Source organism: Dermacentor andersoni, chromosome 4, assembly GCF_023375885.2.
Source record: "Dermacentor andersoni chromosome 4, qqDerAnde1_hic_scaffold, whole genome shotgun sequence".
Lineage (NCBI taxonomy): Eukaryota > Metazoa > Arthropoda > Arachnida > Ixodida > Ixodidae > Dermacentor > Dermacentor andersoni.
Window position 1 is genome coordinate 142,003,739 of NC_092817.1, and position 21,755 is coordinate 142,025,493.

At 50.0% G+C, this 21,755-nt stretch overlaps 2 protein-coding genes and 1 non-coding gene across 5 annotated transcripts in view; 2 read left to right on the plus strand and 1 right to left on the minus strand.

Moving 5' to 3' along the window:
* The window catches only part of LOC126537858 (uncharacterized), a 334,043-nt gene that overhangs the window by 20,856 nt on the left and 291,432 nt on the right, over positions 1-21,755 (minus strand). For all 3 annotated transcript variants that reach the window (XM_050184937.2, XM_055074487.1, XM_050184938.2), the window contains exon 5: positions 3,434-3,592. In XM_050184937.2, the coding sequence (XP_050040894.1) occupies positions 3,434-3,592 (159 nt within the window). The remainder of the gene's footprint in view (positions 1-3,433; positions 3,593-21,755) is intronic.
* Positions 4,571-5,794, plus strand: LOC140217052 (uncharacterized). The gene has a single exon (XM_072287475.1). The coding sequence runs from the start codon at positions 5,021-5,023 to the stop codon at positions 5,792-5,794; it is 774 nt and encodes a 257-aa protein (XP_072143576.1). The 5' UTR covers positions 4,571-5,020.
* On the plus strand, positions 5,766-5,838 carry TRNAK-CUU (transfer RNA lysine (anticodon CUU)). Its single transcript has one exon. It is a non-coding gene; the product is annotated as a tRNA-Lys (tRNA).

The window sequence follows — 21,755 nt, forward strand, 5'->3', positions numbered from 1 at the left end:
GTCTCGCCGAAAATCTGTCCGCGCTAATAGGTGTGGACATGCATTCGGTAAAAAAAAAATGGAGGCCCAGCGAAACAGTCGTGCTTTGTAATTTCGCATTTTCCCTCGCATTCAACCTCTAACAGTACAGCTGTGGGTCTAGTTCGGAACATGTTTTTCCCGCACGGTCATCTGGTAAATCAAAACACACTGCTCCACGTCGTCCTGTTCGCCACTGGAGAGAGAAAGTGTGTGTGCGCGTGTTTCCTCAAGGTCTCTGAACTTCCCGCTGCCCACGCGCAGTAATACTCGCGGCAGTCTTATGTCGCGAGATCAGAGGTGGGGATGACGCAACGCAACGTCTTCGCCGAGTACTTCACCGGAAGCAGTGCAATAAGAACGAAACAAAAAGCTCGGACCGTATCACCGAAAGAACGCCATACGAGGGTTCCGCGCTGTACATGTTTCAAGCGCCCTATCGCCAGCGACATCGCGGACGTCACGCGCGCCGTGCCCCCTAGCGGAAGAAATCGGCGCTAATCGCGGCAGCTGAAAAGAACGTTGGCACAAGAAGAGACGAGCTACCGTCGCCGCAAGTCGCCACTGTGGCGCCGGCGGCGACGAAGGCGACGCCATTTTTCACGGGGAGGCAAGATCGAGCGCGGACGAAAGCGAAAGCGTTCCGGCAGCAGAGATCGCCGCTACTGATGACGCGGACCACACGGTCGCCGCTGCACAGCGCAGGGCGCGCGCTAGTGTACCGGTATAACGCGGTTTTCTGGTCGCCGTCCAGAACGGGCTCTCGCGTATCGCGTCCGATGATCGCCGTGGGGATGAACCGTGCGCTCCCGCCATTTTTCTTTATATAACGAAACGCCTTTTTTTTTTTTTTTCGATACCGGCAGCGGTCCACGTGCTGGAATTCCGGGGCTGTGCAGGAGCACAACGTCACAACAACAAGCCTGATCCCGGTCCTCCTTAGTTTGCGGATGGCGTATAAGCGCACTACGGCGGTGTTATCAGATGGGAAGTGTTCTTGCACCGTTGGCTGTGGCTGAAAGGCGTGGGCCGTGTGTGTATATGTATACGTATATATTAGTCACGGGCGGAATGATATTTTCGCTCATATCCACCTGGAGACGATAGAGTTCGATTAACCGTTCACTTTGGGCTTCTTCGTTTCTCTAAAATCACAGCAATTAAAGAGGAAGAAAGCGCCTATCGTATAAAGACGGCGGCATTTCTCTGTCTAGATTTTAAATCGTGTTTACTACCACGCTGCTGAATAAGCAGTCAAAACAGAAGCATCAGCGCTTTAACGCAAGGCGACCCGCCTTCCTTTGATTTTGGTCTGTCGATATCACAGATTGCCTGTTGCCTTTTATGAGTCCGTGGGCATATCGACGATTTCTGCTTCACTCTGCGCGTGCTTGATTGGCCAGCGTTTCTTTCCCGTGCGGGCACTCCCGTTTTTGTTTTCCTGTACATGGTCGTCTTAATTTATGCAATCCCAGAGTGTGCAACGAAGGTCATATATCAGGCAACCCTTACGTCAACCGCCTGTCGGCGCGTGCTTTCGATAGGAGAGGAAGCAATCATGCGACCGCTCGGAGTGGTGCAACGGTCTGAAAGCAATACGAACGGGGCGTTGACGTGCCTGCCTGCCTCCCTCGGTTAACGCGGCCCAGAGAGCTCGGACTCTGCGCTGGTTTCGTGGAGTTACGGGCGCTGCTTAAAGATTAGGGCCTCATCCGTGTTGTAAAGAGGACAGATCCCGATTGCGCCGTGCACATACTGCTGTTGCAGGTCCCCCCCTCCTGAAAACTGGTCTCGTCTCGCGTACTTCGTGCACTCGTCGCCGTCGGTGGGTAGAAGAGAGATCGCGAAGCGCGGTGCCCGCGATCAAGGTTTCCTTGGTGCGCGATTAACATTAAAGGGTATAGGTTGGTGAAGCCTCGAGTGCAATTGAATTTCAATGCGTGAGGCGTGGGCAGATGAAGGTGGTGAGGCAAACAGAGTTGGGGACGCAAGCGCTGAATGTGATGCGAAATGGAATTTGTGTTCTGGACTGCGCGAGAAGCTACATGGGTTTTAGCGGGCGTTTCTATTTATGACCTCCGGTGAGAGAAGAGGCCCGTTGGGAGGCGTTCAGAATTGGCAGCGTAAATATAAACGTTTTGGCGTGACATCTCGCTCTGTGTCTTCGTTCTGTGACATCTCGCTCTGACTGCGGTTGAACATAGCATTTAGTGAAACAAAAATAAGAACACGCCGATAACTGTGCTTAGCACGTATGTCCGGATCTTGCTTCTGATACTGCGCGGCAAGTCGTAACAGTTAGTTTTATTGTTTTGACAGTGGAATGCCCTTTGCTGTTTTCAGCCTAATTCCGTGGCTGAACTCAACCATCCTTCGGCATTCACAAATGCGGTTACGCCAGTTGCCAATATTCAAATCACGTAAGATAAAGCTGGTCCTCGAACGATGGCATAAGCTTCTTTTCTTACGAGAGCTGGTGGGACCATTCTTTATTATTATTTGCTTGTTTCGGCTCGTCATAGTTGTCATCGCTTTCGCCAACCTAATTAGTTCGCAGCAGCACAAATGCCTCCCGCAAATACACTCAACTACTCAAGTCCTCCTGGGTCAAATAAAATACCAAAAATTTCCTAATGTCGTCGTTTAACTCACTTAAAGATAAGATATATTGATAGATAGATAGATATATAAGATTTAAGATATATTGCTTCTCAGATAGAGCGTTAGTCAGATGTTCTCTACCTACTGCACCACCTGCAGAACCTCGCATCTTCGTAATCTCAACCAAACTATCAAATCCGCGGTTGGCCCACATTACTCTGTGTTTCTTAACCTTAAGCTATTGCAGCAGATTTTGTCCTGGCTACTTGCATCGTAGTTGAAGTTGGAACTATTCTGTGCAGCAAGTTGAGAGGGTAATTGCACGAATTAAAAAAAAAATTTGAATGGGAGACGTAGTGACTGGCGTGCTGCAGATATCTCTATCTCTTGACAGCTTAAGAAAAAGCTAAGGACCGCGCGTAACGAGCGATGGAACGAGAAGTCGTAGGCATAACGGTTAGAAACAGGAAGACAGCGATGTGTATTGGGGAGAAGAACAGCGGTAGCCGATAGTCCAGTTGGCATTAAGAGGAAGTGTCGGAGCAGAGCAGGATATATGTCTGAGTAGAGCAGATCATTGCCGCTTCGAAAGGCAGGCAAACGTTGGTCTACTAGCGTTACAGAATGCGATCCAAGGGAAGGTCGAGAACTGCAGAGAATCCGGTGGGATGATCAAATAAGTAATTTGCAGGCATCGGATGGCGTCAGCTGGCGCAAGACAGCTGGGGGCAGTTGGAGATGGATGGGAGAGACATTTCTCCTACAGTGGACATAAATTAATAGGCTGAGAATGATTATGATTTATATCTCTCACCTTGACGGGCTTGTCGTACTCCAGGAGGCCATTGTTGCGGATGATGTCTGCGCTGACGCTGTTGTTTTCCCCGCCCGTGATCTCCTTGATGTAGACGTTGCTTTTGCTGGCCCGCTTTATCATGATGTTGCCTGCCTCGTCCATCTTGATTTTCACTCCCTGCACAGGACAAACGGCACGTGTATACAGTGGGGTAAATGGCCAAAAACATGTCCAGAAAGTTTACAATCAACGTAAAGCGGCATGATTAAGCTAAGTGGCTGTATAACTTCGTACTCATTAATTGTTGGCATTAAGATTTACTTTATTTATTTGGCAAGCCACGATACAAAAGACATTGCGCATCATTAGACAAGGTATATGCAATGCATCTTGGACAACTTCCAGAAACGCGCGCAATGAATCATGCGTGCATCGTTCTTGCTCCGTTCAGTCTCTCTCACTTATCACGTCATCAATCTTGGCAAATATACAATGCCTGCCCGTGACCGGTTCTGAGCAATAATGTCTCTCGGCCACGCCTATAGGCATGAACGTTCGAGCGGTGGCCATCCCTCGAAGCGCAGTAGTAATAATTTAGGTATGCGTAAACAGGCGACTAATTTACTTTAGTGAGTCTAAATGGTCGAACGGGGTACAGAACACACCTGAGTCATTTTCTCAAGATGAGATTTCTACTTCTCTTTTTTCACTTTAGCGTGGTTTTCTCGAAGAAAAGTATTACGTGTACACGTCAAACTTCGGGCACAAAGTAAAAGTTACTTTTTCAACGTCTCGTATGGTCGGGGTTGCTTCGGTCGCGTGCACAGTAAACTTCGCTGCTCAAATAAGTCCACGTCTCTTAAGCGGCCTGTTCGTCTCTCCAGACCACCCTTCCCCACCAAAGCCGTTTTAACCCTTTACTGCACAATTTTTTGCTTCCTCAAAATATTATTCATGGAGTTGTAGGGAAACATAACAATACCTGTACTCCCATGGAAACTTTCTTTAGTGAATGTCTGTGGTTTCAATTTGCAGAAAAAGGGTATGTTGCATATTTGCAACAATGTGCAAATAAAGAAGAAGTTGAAAGTAAAAGATAGATTTAGTGCGATTCATACTGAAGGCCCCTCGCCTTCGTGAAATGAGCTTGGGAAAGGAGCCCGCGCCTGAAGGCCCGTCGAAACACTCGCGAGCACGACGTCGACCAATTCTTGGGGGGAAGGAAGGGTCGAGCTCTGGCGCCCAACGTGGTTTTCTTTTTTTTTTTTCTCGTTTTTTTTTTTGTTCGTTCTGGCGTACGCTTCCGTACCGCAGGGACCACGAGCACGGGAACAAGGGAACCGCCCCCATCTCGAGGCAGCTGGCCATCCCCCCTAGGCCTACTTGTTTCGCTCCGACATCAGGTCCCACAGCTCACGCATCTGTACCCAACGCCTCTGACTCGCGTAAGCTCGCTGAACGTTTTTATTCTACATCTCGATCTCCTTGCCCCCCGCTATTCCGCGCCATCCTGCCTCCGCAGAACCGCTTGACGTTGCTTGACCATTCCGTCGGACCGCTTTGCCCGTCCAATTTCAACACCAAACATGCACCGCCGGCATTTTAATGCACCTACGTTCGGGTAAAGTCAAGAAGGGCGCGGTTGAAAATCATACTCGCCAAACCACTAGTACGATGCCTGATAAAAAGGACCAGGGCGCGCCCGCACAAGATATGTCCAGCATCATTGCCCACCTGACCGCGCTGCTCGAGCATCAAGCAACCATAACCGCAGCATCCAGTTTCCGTTTGCAGCTCGCTGTGCCTACATATGAAGGCCACACAGATAAGAAATCGGTGGCGGATTTCCTTCAGGAAATGGAAGATTACCGCAATGCGGAAGCCATTACTGATGACGTTCTTCTTCAGCGTGTTTTGCCCGTCGCACTGACTGGGTCCGCCGCCCGCTGGCGTCGTCGCCAGTCATTCCAAAGTTGGGCGCACTTTGAGCAGCTACTGCGAGCAGAATTCCTTCCCCCCGACTACGTTGTCCGCATGAAAGACGAGCTTCGCGCCCGTAGTCAGGCGGAGGAGGAAAGCCTCCAAGAATACATACGGTCCTTTCAGGAGCTTTACGAGCGCGCAGACCCTTCAGCACCCGAAACAGAAAGAGTCACCCGCGCAATCCGGCAAGCTCACCCACGCTTTCAGGCTTATCTAAGGGGCCGTACCTTCTCTTCCCTTGATGATCTCGCTAAAGCGGCGTCCGATATTCAGGCGGCGATGTTGGCCGAGCTCACTTACCAGCCTCCACCCCCACCTCAAGCCTCCCTCGAGCCGTCTTGCGCGTGGCGCGGTTCTCCAATTGCAAGCCCGGCTAGCTCAGTCGGTAGAGCATGAGACTCTTAATCTCAGGGTCGTGGGTTCGGGCCCCACGTTGGGCGCCAGATGAAGGCCCCTCGCCTTCGCTCAGGGGGGTCCGCGAGCCGCTACCAGCACGACAGAGGACCAGTGGCGCAAAGAACAAAAACCGTTTTAATTTACGATAGAATGTAACACTCAAGATTACCGCAGCCTCGCGGCCAATAGCAGAAAAAAAACAAGGCAAAGAAGCAAGCAGTAAATAAGCAAAGCAGCAAAAAGCAGCAAAAGCAAAGAAGCAAGCAGCAAAACAGCGAAGCAACAAAATATACAAGCCAAAGGGAGCGACGAAAGAACGGCCGCTACAAACCATCAACCGACACAATCTTTCGGGCGATAACAGAATGCATAAAGCGCAGAAAGCAAGGCGCGCAGATAGTCCCACAAGCGAACAACAAGAGCACTCTTTCATGCAGACACAATACAAAGACGCTTTTCCCCCAGCTCCGTAGCACGCTCGGACAGAGACCTAGACGGGCCACGCCCCACCAGCGCCTCCCCAGGCCCGCGCCCCGCAAAAGAGCCACGAGTGCCGTCTCCGCTGCATTCTTATCGGGCAGCCGCCTTCCCGGCAGTCCCCGCGCGAGTTCTTACGATACCGCGATCGATGCGCATGCTCCATGCGACGAGTGCCGTTGTGGCGCGCGTTTCAAAGGCTTCCCCCGTGCGCGCTGCAGAGAGGGCCAAGGGCCCGACAATACTCAGATGCTTATTTGCACGAGACAATCATTGGTGGACCTATGATTTAGTGTGGAACAAAGAGAAGCACTTGTACATGCTTGTGCAGCACAGGTGGTTCCCACACTTCATGCAGCACGTCATGCAGATTCCCGCGCAGCCAGGAAACAATGCAGTGTTTTCGGGTTATTGTCAAAATGTAGAACATCGAAGCACAGACGTAAAGCTGTGCCCGTGAAGACGTGACACGGCAACGTGCGGACGCACAGCGTATACTTTTGAAAAGAAAAAAGGAAATTCGACCAGAGAACATCTTGTCCACATATTGAATCGAAACGGACTTACACTCGTGGCTGTCGTGACTAACTGAATAGTCACTGTCTTCACTATCAGGAGGAATTGCTGGGCCATACCAGCGTTTCGGAGCCATTTCACTTTTCCGAAGAAAATAAACCATGTACACGTTGTTGCATTTGTGCAACATAGCAACGTTCTGTCGCCATGAACAAACTATTTCGATATGACAATATTTTTTTGAACCTACAGAGTCAGAAGGATGTGGAGCATAGTATAAGAATTTTTTTTGCGCTTTGTCTTATGGAGAAATACATTTACAATTTGTAAAACTTACCTATATCACTGCTCGCGGGCGCGCGCAGCCTCCGCCACGTTTGTTTTGGTAGAAGATGCGAAGGATTAGCACAGATTGCAGCACAAGGTGGCGCGTTTTACAGACCAATGTCGCGGATATGCAACAACGTGTACAGGCAGCTCCAAGCTGACTTTGCTTCGGTTTTTAACGCCGTTCATCAGAATGTTGCGTAAATGCAACATGGTGCAGTAGAGGGTTAATAACCGCCCGGCAGGGACACGCTAAGCGCAAGCATGATTCCGCACGCAACTCGGCAGGTCGCAGCACGCAACGTAGCCTCTCTCTCTCTCTCTCTCTCTCTCTCTCTCTCTCTCTCTCTCACGCACTCTCAGCAAGGTGACAGCTTGGCGCGTTCGTCAAGAAATCGTGGTCAAGTGCCCGTGAGACCGCGCTGCCCGTTTTGCACTGCCCAGCCGCGAACGCAAAGGCAACCGCAGAGATGCGCGCTTCCACGCCGGCGATGCATGGCTTATAGATGGCGTGAGAGCCGCGGGAAAGTGGTGAGGCTGAGGGGGGTCATCACGCGATCGCACATACGAAGTGCCCGCTAGAGTCACTGCGCCGGGCCACCCGCAGGCCCGCGTAGGGGCCATTGTTCTGCGCCGCTGTCACCTTTGCGCTTCGCCCTTCTTTTCTGGCTCTGGTGCCGTGCGCCGCGTCGAGCTGATTGCCCCGCGGTGGGTCGTCACGTGTATATGTGGCCCGGCCGCGGCCTTGTAGTAGTGCGATGCGACGGGGCGGGCGGGATGTCCTCGTGGTTGCCCTCGTTTTCACCCCCTTTTCTTTCCAGTGCGTGGATATGTGTACTGGCGCGAGCGTAAATGCGGACCGGGTCGTGACCGATCCCGCTCGTGCTCCCGTGGTATTGTGCCTGGCTTTTCCTAGGCCACGTTCCTTTCGCCTGCTTTCGCGAAAGCAAATAGAGAGAGAGAGAAAAAAAAAGGAATAATAAAAATAAATGCCCTGTCGCAGTGACGAGCACCGTCAACCTCGAACTCCGGGATGACGATTATACGAACACATGCGAGATGACCAATGCTGCTAAAAGTTCGACGGCGTCCCATATATATGCTAAAGTGCAATTATTGCTTTCTTGAATAACTTATCTGTGAAAATTCAGGGTGAACGTTGAGGAGTGTTTGTTACTTCGTAATAGCGTGTGAAAAATCTGAGCAGTAAGCTCAAACACCCCTGGCCCCGCCAGTACTCGAGCGGCGATTCTACCATATATTGCCGGGTTCCATCGAGGACATGTTTGCACGAGATGTGTCTACCCGATTGCTTGAAGTTATCACGAGTGAAGGAAGCAGTATCATCAAAAGCGACAAAGAATAACTCGAGAAAAGTTCGACAGGCGAAGTTGAACGACGGCAAAAAGAACATACGCAAATCGAAATCTGCACCGGACAATGCATGAGGTCCCTATAGCTTGGTGGCATCGAAGGTAGTGCTCAGCAAGCAATACTGGACACTGGACAATGCGTATCACACAGACACGTTTTGCTTGAGCGCCGAGAGCACCTGCAATTTTGTATCTGTGTTGTCGCGTGATCATAGAGAGTTGAGATTGCCCGTTATGCGGGTCATGAATGGAGACGACTATACAATGTCTAGCAGCGCTGGGAGAACTTGCTGAAGACGGGCGATCCCATAGCCTAATTTCATTGCGGTTCTCTCACGTAGAAGAACATCGTAAACTTTATTTCCTTCTTTCTTTCATTCGCTTTTTTTTTTTTTCTAGTGCCGAGTTCTTTTCCCTCGCCGAGAACGCACGTGTTTTACGCTTGCGCAGGTCGACCGACGGAGGGGCTGACGACTCCAAGCCTATGTAGAAGCGGTGGCGAGACGTGATGCATCTCGTATTCGACAGTTCCCTCGAAGACAGCGGGCGAGTGAAACGCGAAAAACGCAAATCATAGCGCACATAGCGTATAAGAAAGGGCGTTCTCGTCCCGTGAAAGGCCCTCATTCCTGCTTTGCATTCACAAAAGAAAGGGCCGACGAAGAAATAACAAAGTTCGCACAAAGCAAGACGCCCGGTACGATGGCTAGCGGAGAAGGCGGCGACGACAAAGAGCCTCGGCGACTACGCGTGAGTACGGACAGGGAGAGGAGGCTTTGAAGCGCGCGGAGAGTTGACAGAAACGCAAATTGAAACCAACGGAAAGGTCCGAGACAAAGGGCTCCGCGCGAGCTTTAAAGAATGGGAAGGGGTCAGCTCCCAGCGGTAGCAAGACGAGGCCCATTTCCGGTTCCGGTGGCGACTCCCTGGGCGCGTGTGAAGCAGCCGGACGTCAGGCATCGCGCGCACGCGGTGCCCGTCGCCGCGTCCACTTCTGGGGCAGCTGCTCAGGGCGCATCGCTCTTCCTTCGCTGAGTGGCCGCGTCGCCGGAAGTTGTCGCCGCCGCCGTGCGACCGTACGGTCGCGACCCGCTTCGCACGCCTTCAAAAAGGAGTGTGTGCGTGTGTGTGTGGAAGACCGCGAGCATGCGTGCGCACGGAAGAAAGTGGCCTGCCTCTCCGTGCTCCTTTGCGCTTTTGTTTTCTTTGACCCATAGCGCGTTCTTTCCTATGCAGTGTGAATGGGAAACGATGACTTTACCGGCTGGGAGGAGGAAGATAAATGCCTCATTGGAATGGTTGGCGCTTCGGGGCTAGCACGAACACGGAGGCAAACAAACTGACACTCGCAATATGGGACACAAACAAGGCGAGGGCATTGAAATCGCCTGTTCCGCTTGCCTCGTATCTGTCCTGTTCCCCCGCCTGTCCGTTTGCGCCTGTCTCTACGTTTTAACCACGAAGAGAGGGTCAAACGGGCGGCATTCGCGAGGCAGAAACCACGTGATCATTGCAATGCCTAATCCCGCGCGCATTGAAATCCCTTGCTGTATAAATAACCTGACTTATGCACAGTGAATCGGAAGAATTACGCTAAGAAGAAATGTAACCGCGTTTTCTCGGTCCCGCACTCTAGGTGTTTTTGACGGTTAGTTACTGCGAGGATGACCTGCTTTGAGGCGTTATTGTGAGAACTCGTAAGACTGCTCGGCCAAGACTTGTGACCAAGGCGCATAGTTGACTGTGGTTAGGCCTGCTCGTGCTAATAATCGCATCATATTACGTAAGAAATTTGTATTTAATTAAAGTAGCTTCCTCCCGATGACAAGCTGCTGCTCACAGTTCTGGTAAAGGTATTGTAATGAATATATGATTGCAAAACGACCGTGTTCAGCAAATTTTCGTAGACATCCGCTGAACTAACGCCACGACTCCGGTTCGAGAACAACGACTGTTAAGAGAGAGAATGAAAAGAAAAGAAAGAAAGAAGGAAAGCACATAAAGAAAGAAAGTAACAGAAAAACAAACAAACATTACGAGAGTGCGTTACATCAAGAGCCACAGGAGGAGCGTAGACGCAGCTGAAGTGCATATACTCTTGTGGAGGGTGAGGCGCAGGTGTGACGAAGCCTGTCGATAGCGAGCTTCACAGAAGCCCGACAAAGACCACCTCCGGGGGCGGAGGATGGAAGCCGAGTGAGCCCACGAGGCTGCTACCATTGACTTTTCAAAGTACCGGGGGCCAATTATTTGAGGGAGTGCCCGCAGCGTGATATGGCTGCCAGACACCGGGCTGCAAACATGGCTCCCCGAATCCGAACGTAGGTGCAACTAAATAAAAAAAATGTGCCACCTCGGCTTTCGGTTGCTCGACGCCGCGGCAAAGGTCTTCCCTGAACAAACAAAGAAAAAAAAAACGACGAAGAACGAACGAAGAAAAGGACAGCTTCGGGCGATGCCACCACGCTGGGCCACCGCGCTTTATTGGCCCAGCAGTATACGAATGTAATGACCCGCTAGGAGACCTTGCGCCTCCGCCTAATTGCTTCTTATTTACCCCCCTGCGAATCACAGTGGGACTTCTCCTCTCGGCTCGCATCTCGTCATCGCCGCCCAGCGAGGGAGACGCGGTGACCAAAACGCGGTAGAAGCTGCGAGAATTCGGCGACCGTACTACATGTCCACGAATGTGCGTTGGCTGATACGAAGAGGCACCGCAACACGGCAGCGAGAAACGCTTAGTGTGACAGCAGAGAGGGAAAGAAAAGAAAAAATACGGTAAGAACAACCTAAGAGAGGGGCAGAGGGCGGAGCGTAGTGCAAAAACAACTCGGCGTGTTCCCAGCCTGGCAACTTTCGCTACGCTCCTTGAGGCGCAATTAGCGATAATGGGAGTCTGTGCATTCGTTTAAGCAGGTTAGAAAGGATATACCCGAGATGGGAATTGATTGCAGTGGTACTGCCCTCTTCACCGCGAGTCAATACTAGTAGAGGCGAATGAGCCAGAAGAAACGAAAACAGCAAGTTATGGTTGACACAATTAGCGAAAATGCAACTGCAGTTGTCGGAAAGTATGTACATTCACGCGCGTTGTCTCTTCTTCTTCTTTGTTGTTATTTTAACACGCGTCTTTAATTCGTGATTAAAGTGGAAGTGTATTGCCACATATGCAGCTGCTTTGTTTTTATGTTTTATTCTTTTTACTTTTAACCAGTAATCACATTGCAGTCTCTGACTTTCGCTCCCCCTCGTCTGTATGTTATCTGTATGTAGTCCACTCACTGTCTCGTGAACAATAATGGACTGAAACGGAATGCCTGCTTTTATACAACACGAGAACGTTGTTCGTGTGGTTAGTTTGGCATCTCGCATGAACGATGAATGACATGGCAGCGAGCACTTTACCACTTGCCTGATCATTTTATTTCCCGACTCATCTACAGAAAGACATACGCCTTTAAAGAGAAGTCAGAGCTCAACACCAATATCTGCCGACTTTTTCAGCACAGAAGCGTTTTAAGGCTAGGTCTCCCGCCACGTTTGCGTGAAAATCTAGAATATAAGTTGCGTCGACACTTGCACATACTCCAATCGTTGTGCTCCTTAACTTCACACACTGGAATTATTTAATGATACCCTAAATATTCCTATGAGGAGCAAATGACGCTGAGGATTTGCCTAGGGAAGTGGACGCGACATTTTAATACGCGACCTCCGAGATTAGCAGCTTTCATTCAGCTAAACAAAAAAAAAAAAACGGAAGAGTTTTATCAGAGTCAATGTGTATTCGAGGATTGCTGTTGGCCATAAAACCGTAAGGGACGACTGCAGGGCTTCGCCTCATCCATTTCTGTTCGCAGAATTCTCAAGGAAAAGAACAGGATGGCATTTTGCTGAGCTGCCTATGCATGTCTTTCACGACGATAACCTTGGGAAGTGTGAACTGTATATGATGTTTTCGCACTCCGACATCGTTCAGTTTCTTTCTTTTAACGCGATAGCGCTAAGGAGCCCGTGTCGCAAAAAATCCGGCGTCGGGCGTAGGACGTCGCCTCCGCAAAAGGAATTTCGAACTAAATTTTTCGAACCACGCATACCCAACCACTTCTCTACCACTAAAGTTGCTCAGACCTTGTCTTTCATTCTTTACAATGTTATTCCTCGGAATTTTATGAACGGCAACCTACAAACAAGCGTAAAGAAAAAAAAAAAACCGACAGCGTTTGTCCCTTATGTTAGCTCTTCTCCGACTGAAATATTAAAAGTGCGAAGCAATAACAGGAGATCGACCCACGCAAGAGGCCGCGTTTCTACTAGAAAGCTCGCCTTCGTGCATAGCGTTTGCAGCCAGCGTTTCCCGGTACACGTTACGGTTACACAAGCTGCAGTTGCCGGGAAGCATGAAAAGCAGTAAGGGGTCTTTGAACGCTATCGCTTTCCACTCTTAAAAGCGAAGCTTAAGCGTCCTCTAAATCTTTCTTTCTTTCTTTCTTCCTTTCTTTCTTTCTTTCTTTCTTTCTTTCTTTCTTTCTTTCTATTTTTCTTTTTTCTTTCCTTCTTACTATTATTTCTTTCCTGCCAAGCTCCGAAGAATATCAGCGAGTTCACGAAATTTATGTGATCGCTCTTAAGTCGGCTGGCCCAGATTCCCGCTGACTGAAGTCGGGATTTTCCCCAATTCATTTCGTCCATGCTACGAGCGATCGTACTTTCCCAGACAGCTCTGCATTTCATTATATACACGTGCGTAATGCAAGGCTCGTCCAAGAAAAGACGAAGGTCATTGTCCATTTCCTATCATGTTTTATGCACGTATATATAGCTCAGACGTTTATCGAAATTATTCAGCGCTGCAACGCACAACTGCGCTTTCACAGCTTCCAGCTCTGAGTTTCTGTGACGATTAAGAGTAAGCTGTGGAGGCAAAGCGTGCATGCCCCACCACGATCCTGAAGATAGCATCTTATACATACCAAGACACTTGAGTTGCCATCTTTTGTTAACTTTGTTCTTCCGGGTTTGAGAAAAGCTAAACCATCGCAAAAAAAAAGATCAATTATAACATGCTACTCTGATTCGGCCATCTGCTCCGAGAAACCGAAACAGAAAGCGATTTCAAACACTGCCGTACTACTTGACGCAGCAACACACGAGCAAAAGCTCCGCCCATGTTGCTGTCTGTCTGTCTATAGACATTCTCCGTTCGCAAAACACTCGCACGCATGAGCAAAGCTTCCCGAATCGCTCACAACTTGCGCATGGGCCATTTCGCTCGCGAAACAATGTCCTTCCTCTCTTTCGAGACGCGCCAAGAGAACCTCGAGGCAACCAGTCACGCACACCGCAGAGCGTGAGTTGCTCGTTTATTAAACGGCCGAGTCGACACAGCTAAGCAGGAGATAAAGGAACCAGCGAGGGCCTGCTCGATGTTGCAAGTGCGTTTAAATGAACGCTCGCGTCCCAGCGGCATTTCCCGCCCCTCTCTCCGCGTCCGCTCGCCGTTTCACGCAATTCAAATAGGCACAAAGAGAGCCACTCAAATTTTTCGATCGGCCGACGGACAGCCGCCAGCCTCCGGGCTCCTCACGCCATGTTTGATGGAAAGTTGTTGCGGTACACCGGCCTGTGTGAATATATATATATATATATATATATATATATATATATATATATATGTGTGTGTGTGTGTGTGTGTGTGTGTCCTACTTCCCCCACCCCAGTGCAGGGTAGCAAATCGGAAACTCATCTGGTTAATCTCTCCTGCCTTTCCTCTCTTTAATGGAAGGAGAGAGATAGATAGGACCTGCCTGGCCATCGCTCGCCCCGTTCCTGCTGGGAAAGAGGTTCAAGCGGGCGGAAAACAGGCCCCGATGCCTGTCACTACAGCCCGACCGGGCCTGATCTGCAGAGTCAATTAGGCGGTTCGACCTTCTTTCGCAGCCACTTTCCGCTTCCCCGGTTTTAAGAGTATCTGTCTCCTTGCTAAAAAACAGCGTGACGGTGAAGAAACAGTTTTTTTTTGTGTGTGTGACTGCTGCTGCGGTATGCGAGATGCCACAGCAGATACATTATAACGAACGCGTATCTCATTTCGGCAGCAAACAGTGGTCGGTCAGGGAAAGAGATACCGCCTCCGAGTGCTGAGATTACGGTTATCCGAAGACTCGTCCATTGCGGCCCGCGCTTATTTTCTCGAAATATGGGGCGAGAAGCGCTTTCTCACCGGGGGCGTCTCGTTGTACGCGACAAGCTGGGGGAGAGCAAAATCGTGCGTAGTAAGTGTGAGTACGGAAACCCCGTCCTCACACTTACTAAGCGCGAGTTCGCTACAGCAAATCTTTGAGCTATGGGCTGCAGTAGCACGTAACTTTCATTGGCGGAACGCTGATAACGCAAACGGCCTTCTTAGGCCACGAACACTTCTTTCATCAATTTTAAACCACGGCTCATTCGAAGTTGTAGAACAATAAAAAAAACACACACACATATTGTTCAATGATACTGAAAACACATTGTTTAACACAGAAGTCCTAAAGCGAAATATTTATCGTTTCCCGCGCCGTATTTGTGCAATAAGTTCCGCGGTAACCTTTACTCCTACCCATTACCGAGCTTTCTTTCCCTGTGTTTGTGCTATATTCATCACAATTTTCCTCTTTCTATTCTCCTTTCCCCCACTCCCAGTGTAGGGTAGCAAACCAGGTGCTCGTCTGGTTGATCTCCCTGCCCCTTTCCTGTCCTTGCTCTCTCTCTCTTTCTCAGTTAGTCTTTCAGTTATTCCAGTTTGAAGTTGCAAGCCGGGCGAGTATGCAGTGCTGACACAGTAAAATGTCTGAGGTTGTACTGCCGCGTAAACGAGCGTTGGAATTAAGGGACTGGCACGCTTTTAACTCCTAATTACCTAATTAAACGATTAATTAAGTAGAACTGATTGACTGCTATTATTACGTTTAGTCGTTGTGAAGGCGGGAGTGCGTTGTTGCCATCACGGGTATTCGCAGTATTCTTAAGCAGCGACCGGAAGTGTGCAGATAGATCGTAAAGCGCACACGGCAGGGTGAGTAGTCTTCTTGGAGCCACCTGGAACGCCCTGAAAAGCCGCAACGCCCATTCTTCATATCTGTCGATCCTCGTATTTTGCGTCTATTGCAAACGATTTTCTTCTTTATTGTGCACCAGCCTTCGCTGGATTCTTCTTGCCCTCCCTCCTTTCTTTATTTTTTTTGTTCTTTGTCTACAGGCACGACTGCAGAGAAAGAGAGAGAGAGAGATAGTGTTGCAGCTTCTGTCTTTCTTTTTTTTTTTCTGAGAAGGCTACAATTAAAGGGGGACAAACTCAAAAGCGCATAAGCGAAAGCAAACAGGTACAAGAAGTACACGCGAGGGGGCGCCAGGGCTTCTTTTCTCGGCCATAGTCGTCTCGAGTGCATGCCGGCCCGCCCCGGATATCTCGTTTCTTCCGGCAGTGAAAGCTTTCCGCATGCCCGGCCCAGCCCGCGTCGCCGTATTAACGAGCTCGCGGAGCGCGCTAACGTATATATGTAAACAAGGGTGGACGCCCTTCCAGCGAGAGAGGGAGCTGCGCTTGTGCGCGCCGCATTTCCACATCGCCGACCGCAGCGTAGCGGCCTTAATATAAATGGTAAGAAGGTGGGGGGAAGACAGCGACCACCTGCAGCAGAAGCGGCACATTTATCAGGCGCTGTTCATTGGCCACCGTGTGTATACAGTAGGAGCACGGCGCGCTGGCGCGCACATGTAATCTCGAGAAATCTAGTCGTGTGGAAGCTCGAGAATGTTTGACTCGTGCTGGTGCTTTCTGTAACAGAACGATCCGCGCCAGGGGACATTATTTCACGTGCGGGAGAGGGAGGAGGCTGTATTAAAAAAGCGTTCATTGGCGCCGGTCCGAGTCGCGAACGGTCAACGTTGCAGATTAGGTTTAGAGGTCAGTCACACCAACGTGGTTATACTGTGAACAGCGACACCAGCTTATGCAGAGGCACAGAGAAGCTAATCGAAAAGTACAGGCGACCGAACGAAATCGTTACAAGTGAATTGAGAAGAAAGAGACGTCGGGGCAAGTAAATACGGAGTTCCTTGGAGCGTTGACAGCTGTCTTTATAAACAACCGAAACACACAAGTCAGGGTGTTTGTTCAGCTTCGCGCCACCGCCCGTGCAACCACGAAGGCAGGCAAAGCGCGACTCGCGAAGGTCATCGACAGCAGCTGTGGCATGTAAGAAGGGTGTTGTAACCGAGTTGTTTGCTTCGCGTAGTAATATGTTATTTGCTTCGCGTAGCAATATGTTAGAAAGAGCGGCTAGCGGCCGTGAAAGCAGGTGAAATATATCTACGTGTGCATGGGCAGTGGTCACACTGCTACTTACGAGACTCGCTGTCGGAAAGCTGGGACCTTGTGCAATATACGTGTCCCAGCGAATTGATCGAAGCGAAAAGTTCGCTTTCCTTATAGATGTCACAGTTCGCCTAGGGCATGAAAGCAAAATCTATTTTTGTTGTTGTCGTCGTCGTCGTCGTCGTCGTCGTCGTCGTCGTCGTCGTCGTCGTCGTCGTTGTTGTTGTTGTTGTTGTTGTTGTTGTTGTTGTTGTTGTTGTTGTTGTTGTTGTTGTGGTGGTGGTGGTGGTGGTGGTGGTGGTGGTGGTGGTGGCGGTGGTGGTGGTGGCGGTGGTGGCGGCGGCGGCGGCGGCGGTGGTGGTCATCGTCGTCGTTTGAGTTTTATGTGTTTTCACGGCTACGTTTATGGGAAGACAAATCTGTGTGTCTAAACGCTGAGTTCTAAGCGCCTTGGCTTGATGATGGCCGTCGTCCTATAAGTGAAATTCCACGTATCGCTAGGGTCGATATAGTGTGAGGATCCCTCTCCCTAGCTGGTATTCCCTTCTTGTTATTCGATCGGCCAGCGATCGCCCACGCAATTGCTGGCCGATCTCAGCGATTGCGTGGGCGTATACGTGCAGTTCGGACCCTTGACGAAGTGCGAAGAGGGATGCTATTGGACTGGAATTGTTGCATTATCCCTGCCGAGGGTCTTGGGCCTGGACTCGTTAAAGGTTAAAGACGCGTGCGTCAACGGCATACCGCTGCACTTTTTCCGGCTACACATCAGTACATACCGAACGCCTGAGTTCCTTATAGCGCTTCTAGTGTTATACTTTCCTTTTCAGTTGTTTGAGAAAGGACAGGTCAAGCTGGGGCTCCTAGCACCGTACCTTTGCGTCGAACCGTAGAGCCTCGCCAGGCCATGCCTATACACATTCTACAGAGGTAAGCAGTGGGCCAGCGGACGCTTATATACGGGCGCACGCCAGGGCCGCTGGAATTTCGCGCTGCACATACGGCAACCTGCGTCCGCGGATACGCACGTACAGCACCGCGCGTGCGTTGGCTCAAATGCCGTAACGGGAACGCACGCAATAATGAGCGGAATAATTATCTCACGCCAGCTGGCTCGAACAACGCCCCTCTCCTCGTTGTGGGCTGCACATACGTGCCGCGGCTGGGCTGCTTGCTCTCGCCGCGCTTGGCGCCTCTGAAAGCGGCCGCGCTCGTCGAGAAACGGCCAGTTTCGCACCAGCGGCACACAAGCACAGAGAGAGAGAAAAGGAGAACGCATTGATAGAACGGGCCAGAAATGGGTGTGCTGCGCCGTTTCCAAATTAGGCAGGAGCTTCAGCTTCTGCCAGATTCCTTGAACTTTAGCCTAAAAAGTCATCAACGTGGCCGGGGCAGATCTCGCGAACGAGGGATACCTGATAGCGAGGACGAAAACTATCTACTTCGAAGGCTGTTGATGGCATTCGCGTATGACGTCACTGCCGTGGACAACGCGTCGTCGTGAAGAAATAAGAACACGTGTACGAGATCGACTGCCGGTTTCCTTTTGTTGTTACGATGTCGCGTTCTTTTCACTGGTCCATTCCCAGGACCAAGCTTTAACTGAAGCCGAAAGTAACCACGCAGAGCTGCATTGTTATTGTGTTCAAATAAGCGCTAAAGGATATAAGCGAGAATGGGGACGCATGCGACTGAAATAAAGAGATCTCGATCCGTTTGTGCTATTGCAAACGCGCAGCTTGAGGAGGGTAATTAAAGCAACTGCTTGATGTCCATTTCATGACGTCCTCCGTTTATTCCAGGCGAAACATACGTTGAGAACTTGTACGTGTGTCGTGCTTGATCGTTCATCTCCACGAGGGGATGCAGTCGCGCATTCCCAAATAAACATTCTGGAGTCGAAGCCGAAGTGCAGAGTCAAAGTGCAGGAAGAAGTATGTACGTGCAGCTTAGAGGAGATAATTCGGCGGGTGTCTAAGCCTAAAACACCTCCAGCGTCCTTGATTAAGTAGGCACCCAGTATGACTACGAAGAGAAAAAAAAAACGTTGCTGGCACACATTAGTGCGCATTAAGGTTCTGATTTCACGGCTTTGAACCGGGCCTGACCTGCACGCTTGCGCGCGTTTCAGGACACGTCCCCATAAATGCGTTTGCAAGTCATGGATAAATTAGTCGCGGCTCCTTCTACCTCGACCCCTGGCCTCAAAGAGGTCCCGTAGAATTAACACTTCCATCATCAAGTTTTTTTTTAGGCGATGCAAACTAGTGGTAAAGCCGGCTTGTGTACTATAAAAACGAATGATGGCTGAACTTCTTGATTTCCGTGTTGTGTGTTTCTATAACTCTACGCAAGTAAAGATGGTGAATGATGTCAAGAGCGTAGCTCGGCCGTGCGCTCGCTTTTCTCTAAGTACTATCTGTAACACCTATAGATCGTTCAACGAGACGGAAATATAAGGCATTAAGACAGGGAGGCGATTAAGGCCAGTGTAGGAACCACTGGCCAACGTGCGCCGGTTCTCGTGATTTGAAAAGGCAGCTACGTACAAAACGCAGACTTAGGGGGAACAATAAGCACATAACGCGAGCGCTTTTTCAGGTCATGAATACAACTTGCTCAGCTTTCTGTAGCTTTAAGTGTACCGAGTAAATGGGTAAAGGAATGGGAAGATAACAGCTTGAGATTGGAGACAAGAAATAATAATAAATAAACTGTGCACGTTTCATAGTTTCACGAGATTGAGCAGTTGAGCCACAAGAGATAAACTGAGGGGCGAAACTTTTCTCAGCAGTCGGCCTACCTTAATATATGCAGAGATTAAAGAGATAATTGAGAGGAGAGACGTATAAAAGCGTCCGCGACGATTACACGTTTACGGCTTGCCCAAGCTCACGAAAAGGGTTGCGTGCGCCTCACTTCTGGACCAAGCCGGCTGCCTAAAAACTGACGTCCGGCTTTCGCCGTTTCGTAGCCTTCATTATATATGGGCGTCAGTGCATGGCACGTCTCGTCCAAAATAAAACAAACAAGGCAGGTCATCTACATTCTTTCGCTGGCAGATTCAATTTCTTAATGTTTTTACGACGCGCATCGCAATCTTATTCGTCTGTCTGCCTTGCGTGAAGAATCATTTCTGGCGTATCTTGCGAACTTATCTCTGTCCCCTTTTTTACGTGTCACTTTGGCGAATGCGCACAAGTCGTCAAGCAGATAATCTGGACAAAAGGCCATCGCCCCGAGCATGGCCAGCCTTACGTAATGGCTCTTCCAAAGGGTTAGTAGTGCGGCCCGATGAAACGACCACTGCTGGAACTTCAGCTCTGCTTGAAAATGACCGTCTCATGAGATCCTCCAATCCATAATCGCTGTTAATGCCTAGCAGCGTCCCTGACCCGGAACTCCAGCAATACGAAACCTTGTTAAAAAACCATGTCTACACTTAACCCCAATACATGCCTAACCAAGCACTTCCAAAAGATCACTCCTGCTGTTTTCATTTTTTTCTGATTACCAGCGCAGGCTGAAAAGTTCAAAACACATTGGCGCCGTCTGAAACTTTATGAAGACGAGGGTGCGGAGCCGACTCGTGCATAACGTATGCATTTTTCAGCTATAAAATGCCGAGCGACGGGACCGCACTTGCACAGTTTTGCAGCGGTTACAAACCTCAATCACAAACCTAGTTACGAATCTCAGTCCTCAAAAGTTACAAATCTCAGTCACTTGCGCAAATGCTGTAACACCAAAGCATGCCCTCAGTGTCGCTTTTGTCTACAGCGTGATAGCAGAATGCCCATGTCGCTCGCGAGCCAGTAGTTAGAATTTCATGATCAGCAGCCCACTTGATGTCCACTACAGGAGGAAGGCCTCTCAAGGTAATCTCCTGTAATATACATGTTTTGACTTTACCGGCAGTTAAAAGCTCCTTGCCTAAAAAGTACAGGCCTTCACTTATGGCTAAGGCCTTCGTGGCTCGTCATCCTCCTTCAGGACCTCTTGGCGCACCACCCACCAGGCGCTCCTAAAAGGTCAAGCCGAATCCGGTGACTTCGTTGTGGGCGCCTGTTCCATGGCGTTTACAGCACTAATCCGAACTGGAACGTCAAAGTCCCAAGGTAAAAGGGAGCAGTGCAGAGCAGACGATGTCCATACTTTCCGCAGACGTGTAAGTCATTTTATTGGTGCGCGCCGCGGTGGCCGGAAGACCACGTAACCGGGACGCACTCCTAACCCGGTGAAGGGGGAATGTCCAAGGGTGCACGGGCTGTTAAAATTGCGAAGCCCCCGTAGCTGGCCGAGGTCAGCCCGAGGTAATAGGATGACCCGAGTTACCAGGCCTGTGTGCCATTCGAGACGTGTCGGCGCGTGCCCCTTAAGAGGATTTGGGACCCACTTTACGATCGGACCCCACGGAGCACGCGGATCATAAAAAGGTGGCTCGTTAAATTGAGACCTACGTGTCACGCGTGGGCAATAAAATGGCGGCGCACGCAAGCGCGCCGCTTGGCCGAGGGAATTGAACGTAACACCAAGTGCCCGCTTCCGTCTCGGCTCCAAGACCTCGTGAATCAAACTGGAGCGAAAGTTATATCTTGAAATCTATGGAAACTAGAATATAGGCGACTGAGAAAGGGCGCTTGTATCTGCGCTCAGCGTCGGCTTTCTAGAGACACGCAGGTCATTCTTATACTCGATTTGACTGATATTGCAACGCGGTACCCACGGAAGTCATTGAACCACATATAATCCTTTCTTAATTCCGGAGGGGAAAAGGGCTGGTCGTTGGGAAACTGCGAGCAATGCGAGCTGAATAGGGCATGGACTTACAGCTATATACCACTTTTTTCATCATGATGCAACTCCCTCATAAGGGCGAAGATGTGCTAGAGTCGCTTGACCCTCGGTA

What these genes read in the sequence shown, in the direction of transcription:
- LOC140217052 (XM_072287475.1), top strand. Translation starts at nt 5,021, where the DNA reads ATGCACCTACGTTCGGGTAAAGTCAAGAAGGGCGCGGTTGAAAATCAT.